The 12,819-nt window shown below is 42.2% G+C and overlaps 1 protein-coding gene across 6 annotated transcripts in view; it reads right to left on the reverse strand.

The window, feature by feature from the left end:
• Positions 1–12,819, reverse strand: part of FBXO47 (F-box protein 47) — a 294,585-nt gene that overhangs the window by 226,877 nt on the left and 54,889 nt on the right. For all 6 annotated transcript variants that reach the window (XR_013213411.1, XM_077252314.1, XM_077252317.1 and 3 more), the window contains one exon: positions 4,504–4,674. Coding sequence is in view for 5 of the 6 variants with exons in the window: in XM_077252314.1 (XP_077108429.1) it covers positions 4,504–4,674 (171 nt within the window). In the remaining variant the exon portion in view is untranslated. The remainder of the gene's footprint in view (positions 1–4,503; positions 4,675–12,819) is intronic.

Below are 12,819 nucleotides of genomic sequence, written 5' to 3' on the forward strand. Positions count from 1 at the left end.
ATGTATTGCTGTCTATGTAAACGCATGCGTTTTTAAGCACATGCGTTTGCTTGCATTAAAAACGCATGCGTTTTTATAGAAAAACACAAGAAAACACAAGAAAAAACAAGAAAACCCTAACCCTAACCCTAAACACAAGAAAAAACAAGAAAACCCTAACCCTAACCCTACCCCTAACCCTGACAAGCCACCCCCACCATCAAGGTGATAAAGGGATCCAAACCCTAACCCTAACCCTACTCCTAACCCTATATGACAGTCAATACTCTACGAGTTTATATTTTTAGTACTCTATAGCAATACCGTATATCTTGGGGTGTCCACATTGAACAAAGCTTTTTATTAGAAGAATGTCCTGGTCACCAGGTCAACATAATAGACAATTCCTATGGATCCCTAGGATCCCTAGGGTTAGGGTTAGGGTTGGGGTTAGGATACCTTTATCACCTTGATGGTGGGGGGTGGCTTGTCAGGGTTAGGGTTAGGGTTTGGATCCCTTTATCACCTTGATGGTGGGGGGTGGCATGTCAGGGTTAGGGGTAGGGTTTGGATCCCTTTATCACCTTGATGGTGGGGGGTGGCTTGTCAGGGTTAGGGGTAGGGTTTGGATCCCTTTATCACCTTGATGGTGGGGGGTGGCTTGTCAGGGTTAGGGTTTGTATCCCTTTATCACCTTGATGGTGGGGGGTGGCTTGTCAGGGTTAGGGGTAGGGTTAGGGTTTGGATCCATTTATCACCTTGATGGTGGGGGTTGGCTTGTCAGGGTTAGGGTTAGGGTTTGGATCCCTTTATCACCTTGATGGTGGGGGGTGGCTTATCAGTGACCTGGTGACCAGGACATTCTTCTAATAAAAAGCTACCCCTAACCCTAACCCTAGGGATCCTAACCCTAACCCTATCCATAACCCTAACCCTAACCCTAGCTATTTCTGTTTATAGTGGGTTTTCTAGTTGATTTTGATGATTGGCAGCTGTCACACACTTCTCAGCATGCGTTTAAAAAACGCAAACGCAGGAAAAAACGCATGTAATTGCGGCAAAACGCCGCATTTTTTTTCTGCATGCAAAAACGCATGGGTCTAAAAAACACAGCGTTTTGCCGCGTTTACATGCGTTTTTTCACCACATGCGTTTTTTTTTAAAACGCTGCAGATCAAAACGCAAGTGTGAAACCAGCCTAACATTGGTCAGAGTGCAGTCCGATTTTTTATCGGATTGCACTCATTCGTTTCCTGTGTAGATGAGTATGAGCCCTTAGATACTGCATGCTCCATCTGTAGTTTTTTTTACAATTTCTCAACATTATGGCTATCTCAGGCTGTCCTCACGATAAGCTTTAGGTGAGTTTTTGATGTTGTGTAGTTTTGCTATGTCAAAAATGCAGCATTTATGGTTCCATCAAAGTGGATGTGATTTCTAGAAATCTAATGCTCATTGTGCTTCTCTTTTGCTCAGCGTAAATTGACCTGCGATGCGAGCTACAAATCTGCAACATGTCAATTTCTCTTGTGGGTATGCTGAGTTGTATGTGCAGATTTATCCTATAGACTTGCATTAAATGCAGAAAATCCACATGTAAAAACGCTCGTGCGTTTTTGCTGCTGAAATGCACTAAAACCACATGTAGTCTGCATTGAATGTATCAATAAAGTTTTGTCAAGGTCAAATGCCAGGAGATATAAAAAACAAGTCAGCTTTATTTAAAATCTAGCATACCAACAAGTGACAAAAAAGCAGCTTAAAAAAATATGATAAAAATGCACTCAAAAATGCAGTGAAAAAAACGAAAGTAACCTAATTTATTTAAACCTATGTATGCTTGTCTATCTCCATAACATATTAAATACCTGTCTTTTACCATGGCAAATGATCCAGAATCACACTGATAAACACCAAATGGTCACACCACAGGTACAGGTATGGCTATCTTCATGCAGCTATTGTTTTTGCCAAGGTTAGAGCTTCAAAAAGGAAATTAACTATCTCACCAATATAGAACTCAGGAGGTATGACCTAGAAACCAGCTCAAGTATAACAATCATTTTTTTTAAGCTGTACACGAGCCTGACAAGGTAATCTGTCCTGCTCTTTGCCACAAGCAATCTCAAAGGGGAAAAACTAATTTAGTATGGAAATGTGTGTCAAATAATTTTAATAAATTTTTTGTGCATTTTCTAATTTATTTGGAGGCAATTTGTATTTTTAGAATATAATTAATTAGAATCTAACGTTACACTGCAAGTCACTTTTCACCAACTTATTTTCATTGCAAAATGCTGGTTTATCAGGCAGGAGACTTCTATGACCACTGCATTAGTTGACTAGGGGTATATTCATATGAAGCAATTTTACTGCATTTGGAGTTTTCAATTTTGGAAAATCACAGCAAAAAAAAAGTGTGATTACATTGTAATTGTAATTGTACACAAACCCTTAGGCTGTGTGCCAACGATTTTTTGCGAGTTTTGATGACGCATATTTTCGTTGCGCAAAAAATGCAACCTCTTACAGTTCCAGTAAAGTGGATGGGAATTAAAGAAATCTAATGCACACTGTGCTTCTTTTTCACTCAGCAAAAACTGACCTGCGATGCATGTTTTCAATCTGCAACATTTCAATTTCTCTTGCAGGTGCGCTGAGTTTTATGTGCAAAATTTTTCTCTAGAATTGCACTAGAAAAAAAACACACATGCGTTTTTAGTGCATTTCTGCAGCAGAAAGGCATAAAAAATGCATGAAATCCGCACATGACTATCGCAATAGAGTTTTGCCAAAGCCAAACACTGGGAAGTATCAAACACAAAGCAGCTTTGACATACATGACATACCAATAATGCAAGTAGAAAACCGCTATCAAAAACAAAATGAAAAATGCAAGTAACCTACCGTAATTTACTTAATAGGTGCTGAAAATCTGCAACATCAAAACTTACCAAAATCTCATTGTGGGAACATACCCTAAAGCCAGTGAGACAACATCACTGGTGTATTATTTCTAACAGTTGCAAGATAACCAGTTTGTTGTTTTGGACTTTCCCGCCACCCATGATACTCTGCAAAGCTTACCTTATGAAATCCTTGGACAAGATTCAATTATATCAGACCTTTCAATATTTTTAAGCAAAGCTAAAGATATACAGTGACTTTGCATGTGATGTTTTCACATAGTAACATCATAGCTTGTTGTAGTCACATGTAACTTGATGATATCATAGGTAGACTAAGCAAAAACAAGCATTTTAAAAACTCCAGACGCATCATATGATTTTCTATGCTACAGCAGCATTGCTTCCAGTATCACTGGAGAACTTTACAGTAAGTCTTCCCAAATATGAGATTACACCAAAATATAGGTCTCTTTCAGAGCCATATTTCAACCTCGTTCATGAAGTCCAAATGATGCTTTTTCTTTACTGCAAATGTAGATGATAAAAAAAATAGTTGGCGGTGACAACATTTAAAGGTACCTTCACACTAAACGATATCGCTAGCGATCCGTGACGTTGCAGCGTCCTGGCTAGCGATATCGTTTAGTTTGACACACAGCAGCGATCAGGATCCTGCTGTGATATCGCTGGTCGTTGAACAAAGTTCAGAACTTTATTTGGTCGTCAGACCGGCGTGTATCGTCGTGTATGACACCAAAAGCAACGATACCAGCGATGTTTTACACTGGTAACCAGGGTAAACATCGGGTTACTAAGCGCAGGGCCGCGCTTAGTAACCCGACGTTTACCCTAGTTACCAGTGTAAAATGTAAAAAAAACAAACAGTACATACTCACCTTCGCGTCCCCCGGCGTCCGCTTCCCACACTGACTGAGCGCCGTAAAGTGAAAGTGAAAGTACAGCACAGCGGTGACATCACCGCTGTGCTGTTAGGGTCGGCGCTCAGTCAGTGCAGGAAGCGGACGCCGGGGGACGCGAATGTAAGTATGTACTGTTTGTTTTTTTTACATTTTACGCTGGTAACCAGGGTAAACATCGGGTTACTAAGCGCGGCCCTGCGATTAGTAACCCGATGTTTACCCTGGTTACCCGGGGACCTCGGCATCGTTGGTCGCTGGAGAGCAGTCTGTGTGACAGCTCTCCAGCGATCAAACAGCAACGCTGCAGCGATCGGCATCGTTGTCGCTATCGCTGCAGCGTCGCTTAATGTGAAGGTACCTTTAGGCTGCTGATGTATGGTGACACAGGTCGTGTGTCCAAACATCGCAGGATGTTGCTGCTACAGCACAGGATAGTGCAAGTGAATGGGCTTACATTGCTACAAGCAAAGTACCACAACTGCGACAAGCAAATCACAAAAATGTAACTGGATTAAACTTTTTGCAATTTGCTTGTCGCTATGCTGTAATGTATAAGCGGCATACAGCTATCTTTTGCCACACGACCTGTGTCGTGGACAAAATTACCGTGTAGCCTCCAGCCGTAATGGGCGATTTAGTAAAAAATACCCTACATTTTGAAAAGAACTAATTTTAGAATGTAGAATACTGTTCACCTAATGTTCTGTAATGTTCCAGTATTGGAGCCTCGCTTCTTCCTTCCACAAAACTAGCACAGTGGAAGTTCTGGCACAACAGTCGCTGATTTCCTGCTGGTGAGGAGATGTAGCCGATAAGCTGCCTGCTGATGGCTTTAGAGACCATGCTCATTACGCTGATATCCTTTACTGTAACACATAAAAAAGACAATTAAAGTAATGTAAAGTAATTCATACAACACAAGCAAAACCTACATGTATTCATTTATTTGATGAAACACCAATATGGTATCATAGTAACATAGTTATTAAGGTTGAAGGAAGACTTTAAAGGGAACCTGTCACCCAAAAAAAATCAAAGGTGAGCTAAGCCCATCGGCATCAGGGGCTTATCTACAGCATTCTGGAATGCTGTAGAAAGCCCCCGATGTATCCTGAAAGATGAGAAAAAGAGGTTAGATTATACTCACCTGGGCGGGCGGTCCGATCCGATGGGCGTCGCGGTCCGGTCCGGGGCCTCCCATCTTCTTACGATGATGTCCTCTTCTTGTCTTCACACTGCAGCTCCGGCGCAGGCGTACTTTGTCTGCCCTGTTGAGGGCAGAGCAAAGTACTACAGTGCGCAGGCGCCGGGCTGCTCTGACCTTTCCCGGCGCCTGCGCACTGCAGTACTTTGCTCTGCCCTCAACAGGGTAGATAAAGTATGCCTGCACCAGAGCCGCAGCGTGAAGACAAGAGGACATCATCGTAAGAAGATGGGAGGCGCGGGACCAGACCGCGACACCCATCGGACCGGACCACAGCGGGAACGCCCCTGGGTGAGTATAATCTAACCTCTTTTCTCATCTTTCAGGATACATCAGGGGCTTATATACAGCATTCCAGAATGCTGTAGATAAGCCCCTGATGCCGGTGGGCTTAGCTCACCTTCGATTTTGGGGGTGACAGGTTCCCTTTAAGTCCATCTTGTTCAGCCCACAGCCTAACCTAACAGGCCCTAACATGTTGATCCAGAGGAAGGCAATAAAACCCCATGTGGCAAACAGTAAGCTCCACATTGGGGAAAAAAATTCCTTCCCGACTCCACATACGACAATCAGACTAGTTCCCTGGATCAACGCCCTATCTAGGAAACTAGTATATAAAACTGTAACATTATGCTTTTCAAGAAAGGCATCCAGTCCCCTCTTAAATTTTAGTAATGAATGACTAATTACAACATCATACGGCAGAGAGTTCCATAGTCTCACTGCTCTAACAGTAAAGAATCTGTTATTATGCTTAAACCTTCTTTCCTCCAGACGTAGAGGATGCCCCCTTGTCTCTGTCTCAGGTTTATGATTAAAAAGATCATCAGAAAGGTCTTTGTACTGTCCCCTCATATATTTATACATTAAAATAAGATCACCCCTTAGCCTTCGATTTTCCAAACTAAATAGCCCCAAGTGTAATAACCTATCTTGGTATTGCAGACCCCCCAGTCCTCTAATAACCTTGGTCGCTCTTCTCTGCACCCGTTCTTCTTCAGCTATGTCTTGTACACCGGAGACCAGAACTGTACACAGTATTCTAAGTGTGGTCGAACTAGTGACTTGTATAGGGGTACAATTATGTTCTCCTCATGAGCATCTATGCCTCTTTTAACCCTTTCACGACATGCGCCGTACATGTACTGCGCATGCCGTGAATCGCCCTTTGATGTGGGCTCCGGCGCTGAGCCCACATCAAAGTCGCGACATGTCAGCTGTTTTGTACAGCTGACATGTGCGCGCAATAGCGGCGGGTGAAATCGCTATTCATCCACCGCTATTAACATGTTAAATGCCGCTGTCAAACGCAGACAGCGGCATTTAACTAAAGCTTCCGGCCGGGTGGACGGAAATGACGTCATCACCGACCCCTGTCACATGATCAGGGGTCGGCGATGTGTCAGGACAGTAACCATAGCGGTCCTTGAGACCTCTATGGTTACTGATGCAGGCCTGCTGTGAGCGCCACCCTGTGGTCGGCGCTCACAGCACACCTGCATTTCAGCTACATAGCAGCGATCTGATGATCGCTGCTATGTAGCTGAGCCAATCGAGTTGTGCCAGCTTCTAGCCTCCCATGGAGGCTATTGAAGCATGGCACAGGTAAAAAAAAATGTTTTTAAAAATATGAAAAAAATGTAAAAAACATAAAAGTTTAAATCACCCCCCTTTCGCCCCATCCTAAATAAAACAATTAAAAAAAATCAAACCTACACGTATTTGGTATCGCCGCGTTCAGAATCACCCGATCTAGCAATAAAAAAAAAGCATTAACCTGATCGCTAAACAGCGTAGCGATAAAAAAAATAAAAACGCCAGAATTACGTTTTTTTGGTCGCCGTGACATTGAATTAAAATCCACATGGAAAGAAATAGAACCGGAGGATAGAAGCCGCGCAGACCACAATAAAGGTAACAGAGTTACACACACACTCTGTTTATTAGCCTACGCGTTTCGTGGCAAACAGGCCACTTCATCAGGGCATCAAGATTCATCAGTAAAACCAGGTATGTATACCCACGAATACAATCAAAAAAACACAAAACCCACCCTCTTACGACATCACTTCTGGTGGGAACACCCACTTTAGATCAAAAATTTGTAAATACACCCATAATATTTGATACAAAACATTAAAATACATTGAAACACAATGATCGATCTTTAAAACCCTATATATTCATCAATAAATAATAAAAACAAATGTAAACATTTCTGGTATCCAGATAAACCAGGATTAGAACTCACGCTGGAAGAAACCTAAAAACTATCCTCCAGAGATAAAACCTCCGTCTTATACCACTAAACCACCAAGTGGTCTAAGGTGAAGGCAACTATTTATCTTGATTCACCAGTTTAACCCATTCAAAACACTTAAAATATCATATATTGACCCATAGCAAAGGAAACCAAGGGCCAATATGAGATAACTGACACTACATAGCGTGTCTGTAGTGTACTTCAATATCAATAGGATTAATTGGAACAAGAATCACATGAAATGAAAGAAGTAGGGGGGAGGGTAAATTCCCATATACTCTATTTCAACGGTTCATTCAGGAATTGAACCCATTTGATCTAGAGGTCTACAAACACTGCAAAGAAATGAGCAGCACCCTAGACCAGTCAGCCACCTGGATTCATGGAAAATGGGGGCCACTATAGTCAATAGTCTCTCGCCACATCGTCACACGGAGGAACTTCAACCATCAAAAAAATCCATCACAGAGGAATGTCAATGTGATGAAAATTCATGATATTACATATTGATTTCTAGAAGAGGTCACTTACCTCATTCAATCCACCAGGGCTTAAAGTGCCCAACTTAAATATCCAATATGTTTCTTTTTTAGCCAGGATCTCCAATCTCCTAGGTGTATTCACAGGCACATGGTCAATGGGGGTAACAGATAATTTAACGTTACCATGATGAACTATGGTACAATGTCGCGATAATCCATGTTTAGAAAAACCTCTAAGGATATTAAACCTATGAGAGTTGACACGTTTGTGAAGAGGTTGAGAAGTCCTTCCTACGTACTGTTTACCACAGTTGCACTGAATTAAATAGATTACATAATCTGTCTGAGACGTCATTCTAGAATTGATATTAAAAGCCTTCCCTTTCTTTACAAACGACATGAAACTGTCAACGTTGTTATTAATAGATCTACAACATTTACACCTACGTCTATTACATCGGTAAGACCCATTACGGCCAATCCATTCATTACCTACTAAAGTGCATCCAGAGGTGGAACTCTTTACTACACTGGGTGCCAAGACGTTTTTGATGGTGGGGGCCCTTTTAAATGTTACAGTTGGTTTCCTAGGAACCACCTTGTTGAGGATAGGATCATTTAAGATCACACTCCAATGTTTTTCTAATATATTCCGTATTTGTACATTTTGTGACGAAAAAGTAGTGATAAAATTTGTTTCAAAAAGGTTTTTCTTTGTGTTTTTTTTTTGATTGTATTCGTGGGTATATATACCTGGTTTTACTGATGAATCTTGATGCCCTGATGAAGTGGCCTGTTTGCCACGAAACGCGTAGGCTAATAAACAGAGTGTGTGTGTAACTCTGTTACCTTTATTGTGGTCTGCGCGGCTTCTATCCTCCGGTTCTATTTCTTTCCATGTGGATCCATACTGTTTGCCGGGAGCCTGCTGCGACCATACGTGCTTATCCAAGGGAGTTGTGACTTATCACAACCAGACCAGGTGAGTCTGTTTTGTGGGGGTCCAGGTGATTGCGATACCTGAAGGTATTACTCTATGTGCGCTTCTTTTTCTTGTTTTTATTGAATTAAAATGCAATAACGGGCGATCAAAAGAACGTATCTGCACAAAAGTGATATTATTAAAAACGTCAGCTCGGCACGCAAAAAATAAGCCCTCAACCGACCCCAGATCACGAAAAATGGAGACGCTACGGGTATCGGAAAATGGCACTTTTTTTTTTTTTTTTTTTTAAGCAAAGTTTTGAATTTTTTTTCACCACTTGGATAAAAAATAACCTAGACATATTAGGTGTCTATGAACTCGTAATGACCTGGAGAATCATAATGGCAGGTCAGTTTTAGCATTTAGTGAACCTAGCAAAAAAGCCAAGCAAAAAACAAGTGTGGGATTGCACTTTTTTTGCAATTTCACCGCACTTGGAATTTTTTTCCCGTTTTCTAGTAAAAGACATGGTAAAACCAATGGTGTTGTTCAAAAGTACAACTCGTCCCGCAAAAAATAAGCCCTCACATGGCCATATTGACGGAAAAATAAAAAAGTTAAGGCTCTGGGAAGGAGGGGAGTGAAAAACGAAAACGCAAAAACGAAAAAGGGCCGCGACTTGAAGGGGTTAATGCATCCCATTATGTTATTTGCCTTTTTTGCAGCTGCCTGACACTGGCCACTAAATGTGAGTTTGTCGTCCACCCATACACCCAGGTCTTTTTCATTGATGGTTTTTCCCAGTGTTTTACAATTAAAGGGAACCTGTCACCTGAATTTGGCGGGACCAGTTTTGGGTCATATGGGCGGGGGTTTTGGGTGTTTGATTCACCCTTTCCTTACCTGCTGGCTGCATGCTGGCTGCAATATTGGATTGAAGTTCATTCTCTGTCCTCCGGAGTACACGCCTGCGCAAGGCAATATTGGTGACAGGTTCCCTTTAAGCACATAATTATACATCTTATTTGCTCTACCCAAGTGCATGACCTTACATTTATCCCCATTAAAGCTCATTTGCCATTTATCAGCCCAAGCTTCTAGTTTACATAAATCCTCCTGTAATATAAAATTGTCCTCTTCTGTATTGATTACCCTTAGTTTAGTGTCATCTGCAAATATTGAAATTCTGTATGCCCCCTACAAGGTCATTAATAAATACGTTAAAAAGAAGCGGGCCCAATACTGACCCCTGCGGTACCCCACTGCTAACTGTGACCCAGTCCGAGTGTGCTCCTTTAAAAACCACCCTTTTTTTCCTTAATGCACTTAGGGCTGTCCCACACGTCCAGATAATTCCGGTACCGGAAAAAATCGGTACCGGAGTTATCCGTGTCAGTGTGCCCGTGAGCTCACGTAGGCCATACGTGCGGCACACGTGTGCCGCCCGTGTGCCGAGTGGGTACCACACTGAAGCTTGCTGAAGCCGCGATTCATATCTTCTGTGCAGCAGCGTTTGCTGCATGGAAGATATGAATAATAGTGTTTAAAAGAAAGATCTATCTGTCCGCCGCCCCCCCACCCTCTGTGCGCCCCCCCCCGCTGTTCTGAAAATACTCACCCGCTCCCTCGTTGGCTGTCGCTGCTTCCTGGTCTGGCCCCATCTTCTCCTGTATGCGGTCACGTGGGGCCGCTCATTTACAGTCATGAATAGGCGGCTCCACCCCTATGGGAGGTGGAGCCACATATTCATGACTCTAATCTGCGGCCCCACGTGACCGCATACAGTAGAAGGGGCGGCCAGACCAGGAAGCAGCGACAGCCAACAAGGGAAGCGGGTGAGTATTTTCAGAACAGCGGGGGGGGGGGGGGGGGGGGGGCGCACAGGGGGTGGGAGGGCAGCGGACAGATAGATCTTTCTTTTAAACCCTATTATTCATATCTTCTATGCAGCAAACGCTGCTGCAGGGAAGATATGAATCGCGGCTTCAGCACCATGTGGGGGGGACAGCGCTTACTGTAGCGCTGTCTCCTGCACGCCACACGGACTGCACACGGAGGTCCGTGTGTGGTCCGTGTTTTACATGGACCCATTGACTTTAATGGGTCTGTGTAATACGTGCGCTCCCACGAACACTGACATGTCTCCGTGATTGGCACACGGAGACACGGTCCGCAAAAAATCAATGACATCTGCACAGATGCATTGATTTTTATGGGTCTACGTGTGTCAGTGGCTCCGGTACGTGAGGAAACTGTCACCTCACGAACCGGAGCCACTGACGTGTGAAACCGGCCTTACACATATTTTCCCCTATCCCCATTATTCTCATTTTATGTATTAACCTTTTGTGTGGCACCGTATCAAAAGCTTTTGAAAAGTTCATATACACTACGTCCACTGCGTTCCCTTGGTCCAGTCCGGAACTTACCTCTTCATAGAAACTGATCAGATTAGTCTGACAGGAACAGTCTCTAGTAAACCCATGTTGATATTGGGTCATGAGGTTATTCCTCTTCAGATACTCCAGCATAGCATCCCTTAGAATGCCCTCCAGGATTTTACCCACAGTAGAGGTTAAGCTTACTGGCCTATAATTTCCAGGTTCAGTTTTTGTCCCCTTTTTGAATATTGGCACCACATTTGCTATACAAATTAAGAAACAAAAAGCCAGCTCACCAGGCAGCCCCAGCAGGTGCACGGAACTTCCACGTTGATGTGCGTGGTGTTGAACAGACAAAAGAAGAAAAGATTTGTTCCAGCTCCAAATTGTAAAATTCCGATTCTTTATTGATCCATATTAAAAACATGGGCTGAATAACTCTCCATGGCACGGTAGGAAATGAGCTACGCGTTTCGATCTTTGCAGATCTTTGTCAAAGCTCTGACAAAGATCTGCAAAGATCGAAACGCGTAGCTCATTTCCTACCGTGCCATGGAGAGTTATTCAGCCCATGTTTTTAATATGGATCAATAAAGAATCGGAATTTTACAATTTGGAGCTGGAACAAATCTTTTCTACATTTGCTATACGCCAGTCCTGTGGTACAGACCCTGTTATTATGGAATCTTTAAAGATTAAAAATAATGGTGTATCTATGACAGTACTTAATTCCTGAAGTACTCGTGGATGTATCCCATCTTGGCCCGGAGATTTGTCAATTTTAGTGATTTTTAGACGCCGCCGTGACATTTAATAGGGATTTTTTTTTATCACTGATCATATTGTCTTTCATGGGATTTTCTTGTGTAAATACTATTGAAAAAAGTCATTTAGTATATTGGATTTTTCCTCATCCTCATCCACCATTTCACCCAGACTGTTTTTAAGGGGGCCAACACTCTCATTTTTTAGTTTCTTACTATTTATGTAGTTAACCCCTTCACCCCCAAGGGTGGTTTGCACGTTATGGACCGGGCCAATTTTTACAATTCTGACCACTGTCCCTTTATGAGGTTATAACTCTGGAACGCTTCAACGGATCCTGGTGATTCTGACATTGTTTTCTCGTGACATATTGTACTTCATGATAGTGGTAACATTTCTTTGATATTACCTGCGTTTATTTGTGAAAAAAATGGAAATTTGGTGAAAATTTTGAAAATTTTGCAATTTTCCAAATTTGAATTTTTATGCAATTAAATCACAGTGATATGTCACACAAAATACTTAATAAGTAACATTTCCCACATGTCTACTTTACATCAACATCATTTTGGAACCAAAATTTTTTTTTGTTAGGGAGTTATAAGGGTTAAAAGTTGACCAGCAATTTCTCATTTTTACAACACCATTTTTTTTTAGGGACCACATCTCATTTGAAGTCATTTTGAGGGGTCTATATGATAGAAAATACCCAAGTGTGACACCATTCTAAAAACTGCACCCCTCAAGGTGCTCAAAACCACATTCAAAAAGTTTATTAACCCTTCAGGTGTTTCACAGGAATTTTTGGAATGTTTAAATAAAAATGAACATTTAACTTTTTTTCACACAAAATTTAATTCAGCTCCAATTTGTTTTATTTTACCAAGGGTAACAGGAGAAAATGGACCCCAAAAGATGTTATACAATTTGTCCTGAGTATGCCGATACCCCATATGTGGGGGTAAACCACTGTTTGGGCGCATGACAGAGC

The sequence above is a fragment of the Ranitomeya variabilis genome, chromosome 4 (genome assembly GCF_051348905.1).
Source record: "Ranitomeya variabilis isolate aRanVar5 chromosome 4, aRanVar5.hap1, whole genome shotgun sequence".
Taxonomy (NCBI): domain Eukaryota; kingdom Metazoa; phylum Chordata; class Amphibia; order Anura; family Dendrobatidae; genus Ranitomeya; species Ranitomeya variabilis.